At 38.7% G+C, this 20,766-nt stretch overlaps 1 protein-coding gene across 1 annotated transcript; it reads left to right on the top strand.

Moving 5' to 3' along the window:
- Positions 1 to 422: 422 nt before the first annotated feature.
- Positions 423 to 11,954, top strand: LOC134753222 (ferrochelatase, mitochondrial). Its single transcript, XM_063689024.1, has 10 exons — positions 423 to 593; positions 926 to 1,023; positions 1,218 to 1,383; positions 2,190 to 2,307; positions 4,258 to 4,359; positions 6,351 to 6,516; positions 6,820 to 6,975; positions 8,879 to 8,995; positions 9,428 to 9,555; positions 11,852 to 11,954. The coding sequence occupies exons 1-10, from the start codon at positions 578 to 580 to the stop codon at positions 11,946 to 11,948; spliced, it is 1,164 nt and encodes a 387-aa protein (XP_063545094.1). The 5' UTR covers positions 423 to 577; the 3' UTR covers positions 11,949 to 11,954.
- Positions 11,955 to 20,766: the final 8,812 nt, after the last annotated feature.

Here is a 20,766-nt window from a genome sequence, read left to right as displayed (position 1 = left end):
ATATGAGATTGCGATCCTTTCTATACCATCCATAGTAATACCACTTTATTATTGCCATATATTATAGATAGTATTTCGAACACAGAGAATCATACTATCTTTGTCTTACACTAGTACTAGCACCTAAAAGAAAAGGATGAGTATAGTTTTTTTTGTTCTTATTTACTGACAATTTGATTTGACCAACTATAGTTTGTCAAAGGACTGTCTCATTTCAAACATAGACAGAATCATACTATCTTTGTCTTAGACTAGTACTAGCACCTAAAAGAAAAGGATGAGTATAGTTTTTTTGTTTTTATTTACTGACAATTTGGTTTGACCAACTATATATAAGCAAACGTCATTATGACATGACAATATGTTTTAACCAATCATTCAATCACAATCATTCAAAAATTTAGGTTTACTCGGTTTACTGTAATGTATTGAAGTGAAATTTCACATTTATATTTTATTAATGAAAATCGGCATTTAATAACATCTATCAACAAGTTTCGAGTGAAATTTTAGTTGATCTATATATATTGCATATATTTTGGCTGTTATAAAGTTTTGAGTTCCGGTAGATAACAGAATGATTTCCTCATTTTGTAAGTCGGAAAGCTATAAGTTGTATGTTTATTAGAGACATAAATGCTGTTTATTATGTTACATATCTTTTTATAGTAATATAATACTTTACTGTAATAATAGTACGAAATTAAAATGCCAGTATAATTATAGGTACAATACAATAGTTATTGTTTTGTAGATAAGTGGAATCTTATTATTAAACCTTACCTTAACTATGCTTCCTTCTGTCTGTCTGTTTATCTGTTAGCTGTAGTTACTCTACATATGTGTACAACTTTATATTACAGAATAGGTGCATAATGTTTCACGTTTACCATAGGCCGTTTTTTTACTTTAATTGTTATTGCAGGTAAAAGCGCAACTCTGGCCCGGAGGATGTCAACCAGTGCAAAGCCCAAGACTGCCATAGTCATGTTGAATATGGGTGGCCCGGAGACCACAGACCAGGTAAAACTATTATCATTACATAGTATAAAACAAAGTCGTTTCCTGCTGTCTGGATGGATGTCTGTCCCTACATATGCTTAGATCTTTAAAACAAGACTATTCCATTCGGTCATTTCATTTCCCCCACCCCTCATGATTGATCCAGTTATACTAGATTCATGCTTCAAATGCTACTATAATATTGCAATCTGCAGGTCGGTGGTTACCTACTCCGCATCATGACAGACCGGGATATGATCCAGCTGCCGGTGCAGAGCAGACTAGGCCCCTGGATAGCCAAGAGGCGGACGGAAGAGGTTCAGAAGAAGTACAGCGAAATTGGGGGCGGTTCACCAATACTCAAGTGGACTAATACCCAAGGTACAGTTTTAATTAGTGTTATCTTTAAAACACGATCCACCACCACCACCACCACCACCACCACCACCACCGTCTCATTTTGGGTCATCGCGCCAGCCAAATATCTTTAAAACTGGGGTTTTAAAGGGAGGGAAGCAGGGGCTTGAACACAGAGAGCAACCGGACCTAATTTAGGGAAAAGATCCCACCTCCACAAATCTGTCAATATATTTTTTACTTTCTGTTCAAAAACCAGTTATTCATTATAATGCAGAATTTGAGGATTTCGCTAAACTACCTATATCCTTTACATACATTTTTACTTACTTAATATAGGACAAATTACTTAACCATAGTTTGTTGTTGAGTGCTGGCCATAATAACTTCTTACCAACTGCCTAAGTTAAATGGTAAGACACTGATTTAAACTTTCACGATTCTTACTCATTATTATTCACAACGGCGGGACTTAATCGCGTAAAATAAGGTTTAAATTTACCTCCGACGTATCGAGGACGGCGTTGTCCCTGTGGTCTCGGAGAAGACTGGCTAAAGTTGACATCAACATCTTCTAGCTGCTCGAGTTTTTCGAACTACCCGCACTTGGTCTTGTTTATCAGCTTGAACGTTTTGCGCACTAGGGATGTTAGATGTTACTATGTCGACACACAACACTAACGATATTCGATGTATCAACTGTCGAAGGTAAATTTAAAACTTACTTTACGCGATTAAGTCCCAGCATTGTGAATAATTATAGATAATTTTCGACAAAATTATAACAGGGTCATTAACTCAATACGCACCTACCTAACTATATTTTGCAGGTGAGCTGCTCACGAAGAAACTGGACCAGTTATCTCCAGAAACAGCGCCACATAAGCACTATGTGGCATTCAGATACGTGCCGCCCTTCACCGCCGACACGTTTAGCCAGCTAGAAAAGTGAGTTCCATGTTGTAATCTACCTTACTACCGAGCATCATACTGGAGCAGCTATCTCCAGAAACAGCGCCTCATAAGCACTACGTGGCATTCAGATACGTGCCGCCCTTCACCGCTGACACGTTTAGCCAGCTAGAAAAGTGAGTTCCACAATAAAAATTCACATTATATTCATAACTGCGCCCGAATGAAACAAAACTAGAATAGAAATAACGAACGAACGCTGTAAAGGGTTCGAAACGTCGGGATGTATTATAAATATACGCGATATAATCCGTTTTCATAGTTTTATTTCATGAGTAACTATCGCGGTAACCGAAGACAATATTATAAAACTAGAATAGAATACAATTAATTACACAGACAAATATACATACATAAAAAAGAACATGGTGAAAATAAAATGTCACGAAATGGCCCCATCTCAGCTCGGCATGCTGGCATTGAGAAATAATCACGGAAGGTAACAGACAAAATGAAAGATACATAAAGGAAAGAAACATAACATATGGCGAAAAATAAATTACACACAGTTTACACAAACTTATACAAAAAAGAGATACAACATGACGACTTATTTATTTTATTTATTTAATAAAATACAGAGTATTCTTACAATAATCATAGCCCCGCAAAACTCAATAAAGAGTTTGACTGTGGGGTCATCAGTCTCTAGTTACATATGTACTTAACTTAATTTTATAGTAGTACATATGACATAATTATAAGCTTCCCTTTCAATTAGTTTGTAATTATTATCGTGTACTTTTATTATGTACCTTATGTTCAAACTTTTAGAATAAACGTCTTTTATAGATTAGACATTAAGTCATTTATATACTTAGAATAGAAACAATAAATAAAGCCTTACAGAAAAAATTAAACTACAATTAACTAAACTAAAACTACTATAAAACTAAAAATCTAAATCTAAAATGGACCCCCGTGGCATGGTGCCGAGGATGCTGGCAGCATTTCCTCGCTGGATCGCTATGCTCAAGCGTTGGGCGAGGAAGCTGCCAGCTCTCTTATCTCCGGTCCCATCCACCAACCGTTTTGCCAATTGCCGGTATAGGCCCTGTGCTGCGGGGCCCCACGGACCAAGAGTCTCGACTCCAAATGCAACAAAGTTGTAGTTGGTGTCGAGACTCCACGTTTTTGAGGGCCTCGGCCGCCTCCGCTGCCGCGCCGGCTTTGTGTGTATTACCGTGGAGGTGGGACGGCGCTAGCGTGTCAACACAAGTTGCGTCCCACACGAGCACACGTCCCATCCGTACGTCTTTTATTATTATGACACTAAGTTAAAACTAGTAGTAGAATTGCACGGACTTGGACAGACGGAAATGAGGGCCGTGTTGCATAATAAAATAAACTAATATTACAAGCGGAACTCCTTTTCTAATAAGTGAAATTAGAAAAAGAGTTCAGCTTGTCCAATGTTTATGATGTTAAATAAATGTATTTTCTTTCTTTCTTTCTTGTAATAATATATTACAAGCGGAACTCCTTTTCTAATAAGTGAAATTAGAAAAAGAGTTCAGCTTGTCCAATGTTTATGATGTTAAATAAATGTATTTTCTTTCTTTCTTTCTTGTAATAATAGTTGTAGTTTATTATGCATCACGGCCCAGGGGATGGTTTGAACCGCTTAAGAAATACATGGTGGCAAAAAAATAAGTGCATTCCCGTTGCCAGGGAGGTTCTGGGATTATACTGAGCAACTTTTACTATGGGACCAACCACGAAATCGCAAATAAAAATTTGGTTGTTTCATACATTTTGGCTGGTCCATTTTCTATTTGGCTGGTTCATTTCTGGGTAAATGTTTTTTTCGCGATTTCGTGGTTGGTCTCATAGTGAAAGTTGCTCAGTATGATCCCAAAACCTCCCCGGCAATGGGAATGCACTTATTTTTTAGGCACCCTGTATAATACAGGGTATTTGTTTCAGGGATGGAGTAGAACGCGCTATAATATTTTCGCAGTATCCTCAATACAGCTGTGCTACCACAGGATCCAGTTTAAACGCCATAGCAGACTTCTACAGAGACAGGTGACGTAATGAGCTATAATTAAAAAACCGGCTAAGAGCCGAGGGTTCCGTACTTTTTAGTATTTGTTGTTATAGCGGCAATATAAATACATCATCTGTGAAAATTTCAACTGTCTAGCTATCACGGTTCATGAGATCAAAGAGGATATGATATTATAGAGCGGTACTGTCATAGTAAATTTTGTAGCCACAGTAAATTAACTGCCATCTATCGACACACTTTAAAACTAAAAATGAAGATTTATAAAAATACGATAAAATGTATTTAAATATGGATAAATGATGTTTTTATTTGCATTAATTATTTTTATGATTTTGACCCATGTTCTTTCACTGATATGCGTTAAAATTGTTAAATAACAAACGAAACCGTCAACGCCCTCTATACGAGAGTAGGCCAAAGGTGCTGGCGCCATCTGATCGAGAGTCAAATTTTCGTGATTTTCGAAGCACGTTTATTCCTTAGACTGTATCGATCTATTACGGAGATATCTATCTTTAATGAGATGGACTGGTGACAGACAGATGGACAGTGGAGTCTTAGTAATAGGGTCCCGTTTTTACCCTTTGGGACCGGAAACCTAAAAGTGACTTTTCCTTTTGTTATAAGACATCTATTTTAGTTTAAATTTATATATAGTTTGACTATGACATGACTACTTAAAAAACACAAAAAAAATTTAATAAAATAATTTAGTCTTTTGTGTAAAAACAAGTCTGGTATAGTATTTTATACAATCGTGATATAATGGAGAGCTTTTCCGTTTGCATAAGTCAGGTATTAGATTGAAAAGCTTGATTATATCACTATTGTATACAAAGACAGCATTCTTTGCAAACAATGTGTTATGTATGTCTATAAAAATATTTAATAACTTACCCGTAGAAATAAGAAACTCTGACATGCCTGAATTTAAATACAAATTATACAAATTTTGCTTGGATAAATGTTATTACAGAATCGACGAATATTTGACATGCTTACGCTTATGAATATGAATAATAAACAATTAATAATGGAAATAATGAATGATGATGAATAATGCTTATAATATATTGTATATCTTAGATAGAAATTAATAATTAGTATATGTGTTCTAACTGATGTAAAGTTAACTGATACTATATGATTGGTTTGCAATAATGCATGGTTTATTTAATTGTTCTGTATACTTAGTTATAGTACCTAGTTGATAAGGAATGTTTGCATGCTTCTTTAAGTAAAATGTACGCACTTAAAATTACCCACTGTCCAACTATGTTTACCACTACATTTTTGCAAATAAATATATCTTATCTTATCTTATACTTTTTCTACGAGTCAAAAAAAATAATACTAATAACTAGTTGAATCATATAGGTAAACAAACCAAACGCGCCCCGGCGGGTTGGTTAACGACACCTTCTCGTAACTCATCAGGCCCTGGTACTTGCTCAAGCTAAATTAAATTTTTATACAGTCTTTTTCTCGATTTTGGCGAGATGTAATTGATCAATTTCATTATAGTTGACTAAACTGTATCGAAATGAATATTATAGTTGAGTTGGGAGCCCATACATGAAAAGTACCCAATTGCAGTTTGATATACGAAATCTTAATTTAAAGAAAATTGTTATTTATACGATAATAGTTAGAGAGGAAAGTTGGTTTTTCTTGCGAGTGTTGATTTTGAGTCCCGAGAAAGCGAAAGATTCATTAGAGTCTTGAGCGTAGCGAGGGACTCAAAAACACGAGATGTAAGATAACTTTGCTCTCGTGTTACACATATAATTTTTCACCTCAGTAGTGAGAACATATTAAAGGTTAAAATGTATTTCGAATTTGTAATAAACCCCGAAGTATGAAGTGGCAGTTCATGGCCTTCACGAAATTAAAAAGCTACTTTGTTTCACTCCCTGGAGTGAGGAAAGTCGCACTTTCGTCACTCCGGGGAGTGAAGAAAGTAGGCTTGTTCGAGCTGTTGAGGTGAAAAAGTTTATTTTAATTGCAGATCGGTCCCCAAAAACATTGAATTTAGTATGATCGAACGCTGGGCCACTCACCCGCTGCTTGCTGAAGTGTTTGCAGAAAGGATCAGAGAAAAACTGGCCAAGTTCGAGGAGACAGTGCGGGATGATGTGCTCATACTGTTCACCGCGCACAGTCTGCCTTTGAAGGTAACATGTTTATTTGTGGCTTTCCATCACAGACAGGTCCTTATGCTTCGAGTGCAAGGTCCTTTTTAGGGTTCCGTACCCAAAGGGTAAAAACGGGACCCTATTACTAAGACTCCGCTGTCCGTCTGTCTGTCACCAGGCTGTATCTCATGAACCGTGATAGCTAGACAGTTGAAATTTTCACAGATGATGTATTTCTGTTGCCGCTATAACAACAAATATCCGCCTGTTGTACACTTTTTATGTGCAATAAAGTTTAAAATAAATAAATACTAAAAACCACATTTAATATTGTAACAACAGGCAGTATCCCGCGGCGACACGTACCCCCACGAGGTGGCGGCGACGGTGGCGCTCACCATGTCCAAGCTCCAAGTCCCCAACCCGCACCGGCTCGTCTGGCAGTCCAAGGTGGGCCCGCTGCCGTGGCTGCAGCCCTACACTGATGACGCCATTAAGGTAATCAAATTCAAATTCAAATGTTTTATTCATGATAAACTTAAAACTAAAATTACATACAAAAGTATACTAAAGCTATAGAAACTTATAAAATAGGTAGGAGTTGAAGTTTACCACGAAATGGTCTCGCCTCAGCATAATGCTGAACCGAAGGTCAGCGCTGATCTTCCGGCGGGACCATTTTGGGTCACGATCGCAGCCGTACGACACGGCCCAACCATAAGCTGAACGCAGCCTTTGCAGCAGCGACCAGCGCCATCTTGTCTACTGTCTATGGCAGTACTTGACAATGTCATTATTGACAACAACATGTGTATGAGAATAAGAAATGGCTATGCCGTACAACGCGATAAAATATATTTTGCCTTTCATACGTTTAAATGTACAATTAACAAAAGAGATAAAACAAGTACAACAGAACAAAAGTGGTGATATTTACTTTGTCGAGGTGAAAGTTTCAGCAGTTGACCATGGAGTGATATAGTTGGGAGTTTATACTGTGCACTAAGGGAATTACATATACTCGTATTAAGGAAAATAAATAACGAGATAGCTACAAGAATATAACCACACATATAATCATACATACAATAATTATTTATAGGGTTCTATGGCACCACCCTTTTGAAAAAAAAAAACAAAGTGAATCGACAAAATAAAATCTAATCCATGTCATTTAGATCACAAATATCTGGGAGACAGAGCAAAGCTCGGAAAACATATAAAAACTCAAAAATTCGCGTTTTCCCTGACATACGAGTAAGACCTAGCTAGTTCGATTTTTCGCCCCCGAAAACCCCCATATAGCAAATTTCGTCAAAGTCGTTAAAGCCGTTTCCGAGATCCCCGAAATATATACATAGGTAAATAGATATATACAAGAATTACTCGTTTAAAGGTATAAGATATCCCTCGTACTTGTCCATACATGTATCGGCGCGAGCGAGACGCACAACAAAGGCCGAATTAAAGTTCGGTATCGGCCGAAATATAGCAAAACCGAACCTTGTTTCGGTTTTGGCAATAAAACCTGTTTCAGTCGGACACTAGTTTTTTTAAACAACACATATTTTACAAATATAGCTACCGTAAACCGGGGTGAATGGGGATGGCTGAGGTGAATAGGGACAGAACTTAAATCACGTTTAAAAACTTTAAATTTGATTTACCTAACAATTTTCAAGTGGGTATTGCACAAATATCATTCCATTGAAAATAAGTAGATTTAGTATGATACAATTTGTGTGGGTATTTTGACGTGATACGTCTTATCAAAGAGGATATAATAGGATAGAGCGGTACTGTCATAGTAAATTTTGTAACCACAGTAAATTCACTGCCATCTATCGACACACTTTTAAAACTAAAAATGTAGATTTATAAAAATACGATAAAATGTATTTAAATATGGATAAATGTTTTTTTTTTCTTTATTTGCATTAATTATTTTTATATGATTTGGCCCATGTCCTTCACTGATATGCGTTAAAATTGTTAAATATCAAACGAAACCGTCAACGCCCTCTATACGAGAGTAGGCCAAAGGTAGTGGTGCCATCTGATCAAGAATCAAATTTTCGTGATTTTCGAGGCACGTTTTTTCCTTAGACTGTATCCATCTATTACGGAGTTATATCTATCTTTGGTCTTATAAATCAATAAAGACCGGTAGCATGCACGAAAAAGTGTCACGTTGTGGACAGATCTCCATGGTAACGTTACGGTCTTTTCATCAACGTTTTCTTATGACGCTATCACGCAAAATTATCGTCCGTAAACCGACTTTACAGACAACCATTTTTTTATAAGAAATTGGCAGGTAAATCAAATTTTAAGTTTTGTCTCTATTCACCCCAGCCATCCTTATTCACCCCGGTTGACGGTATTTTATTTCTAATTACAGGCATACTCTAAGCAGGGGAAGAAGCATCTCATACTAGTACCCATAGCGTTTGTCAACGAGCACATAGAGACACTACACGAATTGGACATTGAATACTGCGACGAGTTAGCTAAAGAGGTGAGTGCAAAATTTGTCTATGGTGCCATAGAGAAATAAGTAAGCATAGAGTGCTCACTACATACATCAGTTTTGTCACCAAAACGCTTATTATTTTCCAACGGAAAAACGGGACCCTATTACTAAGACTTCACTGTCCGTCTGTCGGTATGTCAGTCACCAGGCTGTATCTACCGTGATAGCTAGACAGTTGAAATTTTCACAGAAGATGTATTTCTGTTGCCGCTATAACAACAAATACAACATACGTGATTTTTTTTGCCGTTTTTTGCGTAATGGTACGGAACCCTTCGTGCACGAGTCCGACTCGCACTTGGCCGGTTTTTTGCCTTTCCAATCCTGGTACTCTTTTGTAATTTTTTATCCAAGCTGAAACGGAGACCTTCACTAACGCTCGGTCAATTATAATACGACATTGTTTTTTGTTAACAGGCCGGCGTGATACAAATAGAGCGAGCGAGTGCTCCCAACGACCATCCGACTTTCATATCGGCACTAGCTGACATAGTGTCTTCACACATGAAATCTGGCCCTAGGGTCTCAAAACAGTTCCTGAACAGGTAATAATGTACTAGGAGAGCCTAGTTTTCCATTTTCAAAAGTTGCATGAATAGCGTTTACGATGGCCGCGCGTCGCGTACTGCTGCACGCCGCGCCGCGCTCTGAGCGCGCGATCAGATTACACCATAAACTAATTCAAGATTTTCAATCTTTTTGCTTGTTAATTACAAGCTTTTATTTAACTTGAAATGTACCTATGTAATTTGACTAATATGTATGTATGTATGTACGGGTTAAATCTTGCAAGTTAAATTTGACCCACTTCCCGACTTCCAATGAAGCTGAAAATTTGCATACACATGTAAGTCGGATGACAATGCAATATTATGGTACCATCGAGCTGATCTGATGATGGAGACAGGAGGTGGCCATAGGAACACTGTTATACAGGGTGACAAAAAAAGTGCATTCCCTTCGCCAGGGAGGTTTTGGGATTATACTGAGTAACTTTTACTATGGGACCAACCACGAAATCGCGAAAAAATTACCCTCCCATAGAAAATGGACTAGCCATAATATATGAAACAGCCAAATTTTTTTTCACGATTTCGGCGTTGGTCCCATAGTAAAAGTTGCTCAGTATAATCCCAAAACCTCTGGCAACTGGAATGCACTAATTTTTTAGCCACCCTGTATAACAAGGAAACCTAATTGTGGTTAGTTTTTAGAATTGTCTCGAAGAGTATTGAGTGGTATTGAGTTGCCTGTGGAAAGAAAAGTACAGTCACCGATAAAAGCTTGTACCGAAAATTTTCTTTTTGCCAAAACCTTATTTTACAAATTCTACTTGTTAACCTTTTGGACGCCAATGACGGATATATCGGCACCGCAGGTCCAACGCCAAAGACGGATTAATCGGTCAAAGACCACAGAGCAACATAGACCTACGTGTATGCGCATAAAGTTCAATTTCAGTTTTGACACTTAAGAATCTTATATACAAACTGGATGTTAATCGCACTTAAACTATCGTGAGACATATTTCAAAATATTTATCAGTACGGTTTTTACTCACTATTATTTTTAGTCGCTTTTGGCGACATGTTTCGGATTCTTTGGGAATCCATCCTCAGGCACGAGTGTCCGCGGCGGTTGTAATAGTGAGTAAAAACTGTACTGATAAATATTTTGAAACTGGATGTTGCGTGCCGAACTATGAGTTGAAGCCAGGTTCATTCACCTTTGCTCCTATGATCTATCTCTTTTCGACACTGTGATGTATTGCTAGGTTGGTTATTTATAAAAAAAACCTTATTTTTATAGAAATACGAATTATTCGGCATCAACTAATTAATTTACTTTAAGCTAATTTCCACAGAAATTTATATTTTTCTTATAAAACTTTCTGCAATCAAATTTACTTAGTTTTCTTTGTATTATACAAAAAAAAGAACCCAATCAAAATCCTCATTTCACCGGTATGCACCTCCTGCATACTATGGCAACACTGATAATAAATAAATATGGCCGATATGTCAGAATCACGTCAGAATTGTCAGAAGTCATTCACTAATTTAGAGGATTTTTTTTGGACTTCCGGTTCGAACGCCATCTTGATAGTAGCCTCGTGATTAATCCCTTTATTTTTTGTTCATTAATATTGTTTAAAGTGTAATATCGATAGCTTTATTATACAGTAATCTAATTTGGTAGTGTGCAGTGAATGGAGAATTAATCTCAAAGCGTGTTTAACCACCATTTTGGAGTCAACGGCCGGTAGTCCACGTGCTTCTCGTAAAATCCAGCTATCGGTTTTACGAGACAACAACAACGAACTACCGAACAACGTCGTGCTCTAAGAGCATTTGGTATTTCTACCTCTAACCGTGTCTGGCTAGAGCCCTAGAGGCCCATAATTTTATTTACCGTACACTGGCTGAAGAAAATCTAGAAATATTAATTCGATCCCACGTGGATCCCACTTTGACGTTGGCGAAATCATCGACAGTACCGATGGAGCCATACTACTTAAAGATTGATTGATTGAGGATTTTTTTCGTGAAATAATAGTTTTTCGTCGATTTACTTGGGTTATGCGCTATGTATTGCATAGTAAAGCATTGTAGGAGTCATTGGAGGCCGAAATCCGACACCCTAAAGAGAGAGAGAGAAGAGATGCAAGATCGGCGTGACTTAATTTAAGGTCATTTTTTCTGGCTTCAAAGGAATGTTCGGCACGCAATATCCAGTTTGTATATAAGATTCTTGCACTTCGGTGACGTGGCGTCCGAGTGACAGCTTTTGTGTTTGACACGGCGTCGAACAGGTTAACTGTCATATATGTTTCTATTTCAGATGTCCCCACTGCGTGAGCAAGAGATGCGAGATGTCCAAGAAATTCTTCGCGCAATTAGTTGGATCCGAAATAGATAAACCTTTTTTGACTGCATAAATAAATTATTTGTAAGTTACTACATATGAAGAATCTACGTTATGTATATGTGACGTTTTCAACCAAAAGGTACCACATTGTCGCTTGTCGATAAGGTTGATTTTTAATTGAAGCTATATGGAAATAGCGCCTTACTGACAAGCTACAATAAGTACCCTTTTGGTTGAAAATGGCACAAATAAATTATTTGTAAGTTACTACATATGAAGAATCTGTTATGAATATCCATATTGCTTTGATGTAACGACAAGAACAAGAACATTTACCTCATCACTACATAATATAAAACAAAGTCGCTTCCTGCCGTCCGTCTGTATGTCTGTTCCTATGTATGCTTAGATCTTTAAAACTACGCAACGGATTTTGATGCGGTGTTTTTTAGGGTTCCGTAGCCAAATGGCAAAAAACGAACCCTTATAGATTCGTCATGTCTGTCTGTCCGTCTGTCACAGCCTATTTTCTTCAAAACTACTGGACTAATTCAGTTGAAATTTGGTACACGTATGTAAGTTTGTGACCCAAAAATGGACATGTAATGTAATCAAATTAATTTTAAACACGGGGGCCACTTTTGGGGGGTAAATGAGAAAATTAAAAAATAAATGTTGTTAAACTATATCGTGTTACATATCAAATGAAAGAGTTCATTGTGGGAATCTCAAATATATTTTTTTTATAATTTTAAGATAAACAGTTTAGAAGTTATTCAAGAAAATAGGCAAAAAATGACCATTCCCCCCTTTATCTCCGAAACTACTGGGTCAAAAATTTTGAAAAAAATACACAAAATAGATCTTTACCTATAGATCACCGGAAAACCTATTAGAAATGTGCAGTCAAGCGTGAGTCGGACTTAATTACTTAGTTTTTGATCTGACCCCTACGGGTTTTTTAAAGACATTTCCACATAAAAAATACATTGTTTAAATTGTGTAATGTACGGAACCCTTGGAACGCGAGTCCGACTCGCACTTGGCCGGTTTTTTTAATAGATAGAGTGATTCAAGAGGAAGGTTTATATGTATAAATACATCAGCATTGCACACGTTCGAAGCCGTCGCGGGTCGCTATTCTATCATATAACATATTTGGGTAACAACTTTTAGAACACTGATTTCGTGTTTTAGACTCCCTAGCAAAGAAAAATAGTTTAAAAAAACCATGTTGATTTTTTTACTTTTTTGTTTACACGGGCATTATCAGATACATAAGTATTTAATTGACACATTAAAATTAACAATTTGATCTGATAAATAAACTGAAATAAATATCATATACGAAGGAAAAAATGACCAAAGCCTCCAGTGTCCAGAGCTGGAATCGAACCAGCGTACCCCGTTTACCGGACAGGTTCCTGAACCGCTCGGCTATCCGGCCACGGTGGCATGGGTCGAAATTTCCAAGTATATGACAATTCCCGAAGGCTTGTGGCGCCCCCTAAATGATAAAAATTACATTCTGTACGGTATGTACTATATGTGCTTCGACTGTACCCATGAAGTCATACAATCAAAGCAATGTATAGATAAATGTGACGTTTTCAGCTAAAAGGTACCACATTGTCGGTTGTCGATAAGGTTGATTTCTAATTGAAGCTATATGGAAATAGCGCCTTACTGACAAGCGACAATAAGTAACCTTTTGGTTGAAAATGGCACAAATGGTTGTTTAAGGCATTTATTATTGTTTTTATTTTATTAAAGTATATTTACCAAGTGTAAATAATGGTGTTGTTTAGTTTTATGGTTTATGATGGAATAAATTGTTAGGTATTATAAACAGCTTTCTTTTCTGCTTGATCCCGAGTTGGAGTAAGGCAGTTGTGTAATGATTGTTTACCATTTTTGTAATGCTAAAAAACCGGCCAATTGCGAGTCGGACTCGCCCACCGAGGGTTCTCATACTTTATAGTATTTGTTGTTGTAGCGGCAACAGAAATACATCATCTGTAAAAATTTCAACTGTCTAGCTATCACGGTTGATGAGATACAGCCTGGTGACAGACAGACGAACAGCGGAGTCTTAGTAATAGGGTCCCGTTTTTACCCTTTGGGTATGGAACCCTAAAAACGAGGTATCATTGATTTCAAAATTAAAGATGCGCCTGAGTGGAATGCTACAACGCGATTAATTGGTGAGTTCGCATTACGCGCGCGATTGAAACACTAATCGACTTAGTAAAATGCTACTATACTATATTATTTATACTATTTTTATTAGTATTGAACTCTAACAAAATTTTGGTGGTAACTACTGGGAAAAAAAATCCCACCTTTTACCAGTGATAACTACTGGGATAATAATCCCACCTTTTACCAGTGATAACTACTGGGAAAATAATCCCACCTTTTACCAGTGATAACTACTGGGAAATAAATCCCACCTTTTACCAGTGATAACTACTGGGAAAATAATCCCACCTTTTACCAGTGATAACTACTGGGAAAATAATCCCACATTTTACCAGTGATAACTACTGGGGAAAAAAAACCAAGTAGTTACCACCAACCCGGTTTGGTGGTAACTACTTAATTATTATTCCCAGTGGTAAAGGGTGGGAAAAAATCCCAGTACTTACCACTGGTAACAACTTGGTGGTAACTTGTGGGTATAACCCGTCGCAACTAGTTGCGTTGAAAGACAGCACAATGGCTCGAATTCGTGCGTCGTGACACCTAAAATGACACCGCTGAACTGGCACCATTCTTAGTGCCCGTAAGGCCCGTCTTTACGAAGTAATATACAGGGTGGCTAAAAACTAACATTCCTTCCCAGGGAGGTTTTGGGATTATACCACAGAATAACTAATAGTACTACCGTTATACTGAGCAACTTTTACTATGGGACCAACCCCGTAGTTACCACCAACTCGGTTTGGTGGTAACTACTTAATTATTATTCCCAGTGGTAAAAGTAGGGAAAAAATCCCAGTACTTACCACTGGTAACAACTTGGTGGTAACTTGTGGGAATAACCCGTCGCAACTAGTTGCGTTGAAAGACAGCACAATGGCTCGAATTCGTGCGAGACACCTAAAATGACACCGCTGAACTGGCACCATTCTTAGTGCCCGTAAGGCCCGTCGGACTTCCGGTTCGAGCGCCATCTTGATAGTTAGCATCGTGATTAATTACTTTGTTTTTTGCTCATTAATATTGTTTAAAGTGTAATATCGATAGCTTATTATACAGTAAACTAATGTGGTAGTGTGCAGTGAATGGAGAATTAATTTTGAAGCGCGTTTAACCACCATCTTGGAGTCAACGGCCGGTAGTCCACGTGCTTCTTGTAAAGTCTAGCTATCGATTTACAAGAGCTAACAAATCACCGTAGTCTTGTACAACCGTACAATTTTTGTCGTTTTTAAACCTCTTAATACCTTGATACTGGCGAAATAGTCCCACTGGGCTGAAGCCATAATTTTAAAAGAAGAAGAAGTAAGGCCCGTCTTTACGAAGTAATATACAGGGTGGCTAAAAACTAACATTCCCGTTGCCAGGGAGGTTTTGGGATTATACCACCGAATAACTAATATTACTACCGTTATACTGAGCAACTTTTATCATGGGACCAACCCCGTAATCGCAAAAAAAAATTTGGCTGATTTATTTTCTATGGGTGTAATTTTTTTTCGCGATTTCGTGGTTGGTCTCGTAGTAAAAGTTACTCAGTATAATCTCAAAACCTCCCTGGCAACGGGAATACACTATAAGTCAATGCGTAGGCGTGGGCGAATGGGGCCTTCGCCCACGGCCTCGCACTTAGGGGGGCCTCGCAGTCAACCTTTTTATTAAATAGGTACCTTGGGAAAACACATTGAAAAGGGCCTCGCAGATGGCATGGTAGCGCCTGTGGAAATGCCTTAGCAATATCAAATGTTGAGGAGTAAAAGTCGGACACCACAAAAAGGCGGTGTTTTTAACGAGGTTAATTTTCTCCGCATGCCGGATTGATGGAGCTGCCATATGGGTTTGTATGGGAAATAAAAGCTTTCTACATATCAAATGCAACCGCTCTGTAATCCAGCGTTCGCCTGTGTAAACTGCCGGATGATAGTTACCTTTTTTTTTACCTGAGTCGCTAATAGCCGAAACAACGAGAGCCTACTGTACAGTCGCCATCAGATATATCAGAGCGGCCGAGGTGCTCAAAAATATCTGAACACGCACCTAGCGCCTTATTGACAATAGAGGCGTGTTCAGATGTTTGTGAGCACCTTGGCCGCTCCGATATATCTGACGGCGACTGTACATACATTATTACACCTAAACCAAAGTCCCCCGCCGTGTCTGTCTATGTCTATGTTCGCGATAAACTCAAAAACTACTGAACAGATTTTCATGCTGTTCTCAGCTATCAATAGAGTGATTCTTAAAATGAAATGAAATGAAATGAAATATTTATTTGCTTAGGTGTATAATTTGTTAAGATTTTTTGAACCCGACCCGTGCGTGCCGGGGCGGGTCGCTAGTATTAAACAAGTTTAAACTCCACCTTCGAGATTTAAGAGCCCATCACCGTGCTCACTAGCGCCACTGCTAAATAATTGTGATTATTTAAATTTAACGATAGGAAGCGCTGCTGGCCTAGCGGTAGAGCGTGCGACTTTCAATCCGGAGGTCGCGGGTTCAAACCCCGGCTCGTACCAATGAGTTTTTCGGAACTTATGTACGAAATTTCAATTTACCTACCAGTCGCTTTTCGGTGAAGGAAAACATCGTGAGGAAACCGGACTAATCCTAACAAGGCCTACCCAAGTAACATTTTAGCGATAAAACTAGTTCTATAAAAGCTGACTATTATTTCGATTAAACACTGATAGCGATAGTGCGGCCTAAAATTTAGCGATATAGCACGCTATAACTCTCTTATAGTCGGAATTACCGACCGACATTAGTGCTTGAAGCTCTACAGTGGTTCATTTTATGTGCAATAGTGATAAACTAGTGATATAATAGTGCTACAATAGGGATTATTCTTGCCGGAAGTGATAATAATGGGTTAAAGTAGCAGTATTTTTACTTATAGTTCTAATAACCTTGTAATATGTTATCTTGTATCACTTACAGTGTTACAAGAACGCTGCAGTAGTGAAAACAATCGTTTGTAGTTTTAAATGTCAAAATATTTAATACAATTTCCAATAATCGCTCATAGTGTTGCGTGACGTAGTCAGAGTTCCTCCTCTGGGTTGGAAGGTCAGATGGCAGCAGTCGCTTTCGTAAAAACTAGTGCCTACGTTATCATCTTCCTTGCGTTGTCCCGGCATTTTTGCCACGGCTCATGGGAGCCTGGGGTCCGCTTGGCAACTAATCCCAAGAATTGACGTAGGCACTAGTTTTTTTTTACGAAAGCGACTGCAATCTGACCTTCCAACCCAGAGGGGAAACTAGGCCTTGTTGAGATTAGTCCGGTTTCCTCACGATGTTTTCCTTCACCGAAAAGCGACTGGTAAATATCAAATGATATTTCGTACATAAGTTCCGAAAAACTCATTGGTACGAGCCGGGGTTTGAACCTGCGACCTCCGGATTGCAAGTCGCACGCTCTTACCGCTAGGCCACCTACGTTAATTCTTAGGATTAGTTGTCAAGCGGACCCCAGGCTCGGATAACGCGAGGAAGATGATGTTTTTTTTTTTTTTTTTTTTTTTATGAAATAGGAGGCAAACGAGCAGACGGATCACCTGATGGAAAGCGATTACCGCCGCCCATGGACACCCGCAACACCAGAGGGGTTGTAAGTGCGTTGCCGGCCTTTAAGATGGGAATACGCTCTTTTCTTGAAGGTTTGAAGGTCATATCGGTCCGGAAATACCGCAGGCGACAGTTCATTCCACAGTTTAGCTGTGCGAGGCAGGAAGTTTCTAGAGAAACGCACAGTTGAGGACTGCCAACCATCTAAGTGGTGAGGATGGTAATGTTTTCGCGTAGGGCGATGGCGAAAAGAAGCTGCAGGGATTAATCCGAACAATTCCTCGGAGCACTCCCCGTTATACACGCGATAGAAAATGCAGAGCGAGGCCACATCTCTACGCAGCGCCAAGGAGTCAAGCCGTTCCGAAGTACGCTGGCAGTCGACAATTCGAGTCGCTCTTCGCTGGATGCGGTCCAGAGGGAGAAGCTGGTATTGGGGTGCCCCTGCCCATAGATGAGAACAGTATTCCATGTGTGGGCGAACCTGCGCTTTATACAGCTGTAGGCGGTGGGCCGGCGTGAAATACTGTCTCGATCTGTTGAGCACACCGAGCTTTTTTGAGGCTAATTTGGCCTTACCCTCTAAATGGCCGCGGAACTGGACTTCACTCGAAATGTCGACGCCGAGGATTCCTTAAATTTAACGATGACTTAAATTTAACGATAGATATTTATTAAAGGGGGCCGCTACGTACTGTATTTAGAAAAAATGAAAAAAATGTTTATTGGTTCCTTACAAGTAGTTTACAGCATGGGATGGGATCTTCTTTTAAGCATTAGATATGCTTGTGACAGAAAATGTTGTATTTAAGTACCTTAAGTACACGACTAGCAGTTTCATTCAAGGAAAACTCGTTACGCAACGAACATAATTGACACTGCTTTCTCGGCCGCCATAATGTAATCATTGCACGTAGGATATATATCCTCAACAATGCTAGGAAAAAAATGTGTGAGGTATAAGTTGTTTAGATTATCATCATACCTTACATAGCCGGTTCTGCCTCGAGATTTTACCGCTACTAGAACAACTAATACAGCAATAGCATCTTTAGTAACTAGTATCTTAAGTGTAACTATGTAGTTTAGCGCGACCCCGAAAATAGCTTGCGGGGAACATAGATTTATATAAGGTAATTGTTTCAAACCGACACCGAATGGACCGACCAAGTTAGTAACGAAAGAGTCGTTATTAATGAAGGAAAAGCTGGAAGTCGTAACAACTATTAAAGAAAGGAAAGCTTCATATTTCGGACATATATATAGAAACTCAAAATACGACTTGTTAAAACTAATAATTCAAGGGAAACGAGGACGTGGCAGAAGGAGAATATCATGGACAAGGAACATAAGAGACTGTTTAGACGTGGACAGTACAGAAAAACTAATTCGCATGACTACGGATAAAACGGCATATAGGCATAAGGTCGCCAACCTCTGGGATGGAGAAGGCACTTGAAGAAGAAGAATTGTTTCAAAAATATGTGTACGCTCTTACACCTTAGACAATAAAGTCGTGTTCACATATTTTTGAGCCATTTATATGTCGATCGATGTTTTTGCCTTCGACTGTACATTTTGAACCCCAGACGCAGTTCTTTCGTAAAAAAAACTCATCATTATAATTAAGTTATCTACAATTCCAAAGCCGTTTCTGTCCAGTCGACGGCGCCGAGTTCGCTGAGGTCTTTCTGCACTTCGTCTCTCCAGCGGTTCCTAGGGCGTCCAGACGGTACGGGACGGGCTTTGGACAGAGTAGCATGGCGGTCTATGGTGTCGGAGGCCAAGATCCACTTCGGGTCGTCGCGCCACAGCAGTAAGTAAGTAATATTTACAATTCATAATTCGTTTATTGTCTGTAGAACATGGGTATATACAATGATGGAATCACCATGGTCTTGCCATTAGGCGTACAAATAGCGTAAGCGTAAACAGCGTAGGCGTTCTGTGTAATAGTTTTCTTAGTAATATATGAAACTAGGGTTATTATAAGCTCATTTTTGTATGACATATTTGTAAAAGGCTGTTTGTTTTCTAAATATAAAAAATAGGGGGCACGAGCTAGTGCTATACCTATACATATAGTGGGTAGGTAGTGTACTGAATGCAGTCGGTCAGTGTGTCTGTACGCGGCCTAAATAAATAACACCTAATGAATACGTTACGAAACAGTATGCTCATAGTTTAAAATACAACTCTTATGGCCGGCACTGTGATAGGCTAAGAGCTAGCCCCGTAAAAAGGGAGTCCGTCTAACCTACATGGTAATACTGGAACCAGTGGAACCTAATGGGGTTGGCAACTGTCAAAGGTTTGCAAAGATGGCGCCATCATAGCTTGCCCCTTTTTCTATGAAATTTGGCTTAAAGGGCTGGCATTCAGGGCATTAAAAAAACAAAAATTCTAGGGATTGACAGGGCAAGTTATGCTGGCGCCATCTGCTAAACACTTCGACCGGCCAACCCCATTGGTCGGGCGCACTGAGTGGTTTACAAGGAATTTCGTTCGCTCCGGCTGCTGTTTGAGCTAATTATGTAGGGAGTGGCATCAGCGGAGGAGGTAAATAAGAGGTCTGTACTACCATAGAGTAACTTATACTAGAGCGGTACTGTCATAGTAAATTTTGTAACCCCAGTAAATTCACTGCCATCTGTCGACACACTTTAAAACTTAAAATGAAGATTTATAAAAATACGATAGAATGTATTTAAATATAGATAAATGATTTTTTTTATTTGCATTAATTATTTTTATGATTTTGACCCATGTTCTTTCACTGATATGCGTTAAAATTGTTAAATAACAAACGAAACCGTCAACGCCATCTATACGACTGTAGGCCAAAACTAGTAGCGCCCTCTGAACGAGAATCAAATTTTCTTGATTTTCGAGGCACGTTTTTTCCTTAGACTGTATCCATCTATTACGGAGTTATATCTATCTTTGGTACTACAGAATAGGATATATTTGGTGCAAAATTACATTAACATCTTCCCCCTCTTTTCTCAATGGAAAGGGCCGGGAGGTGAGAGTCATACATCTGATACATCGATACATCGTGTTTTAGCTTTCTGCCTTTAGGTAGTAAATTCAAGTAGGTATAAGGAAGTAGGTACAGACTA

Source organism: Cydia strobilella, chromosome 26 (assembly GCF_947568885.1).
Source record: "Cydia strobilella chromosome 26, ilCydStro3.1, whole genome shotgun sequence".
NCBI lineage: Eukaryota > Metazoa > Arthropoda > Insecta > Lepidoptera > Tortricidae > Cydia > Cydia strobilella.
The sequence above is the reverse complement of the archived record's forward strand: the minus strand, read 5'-3'. Positions and strand labels throughout refer to the sequence as shown.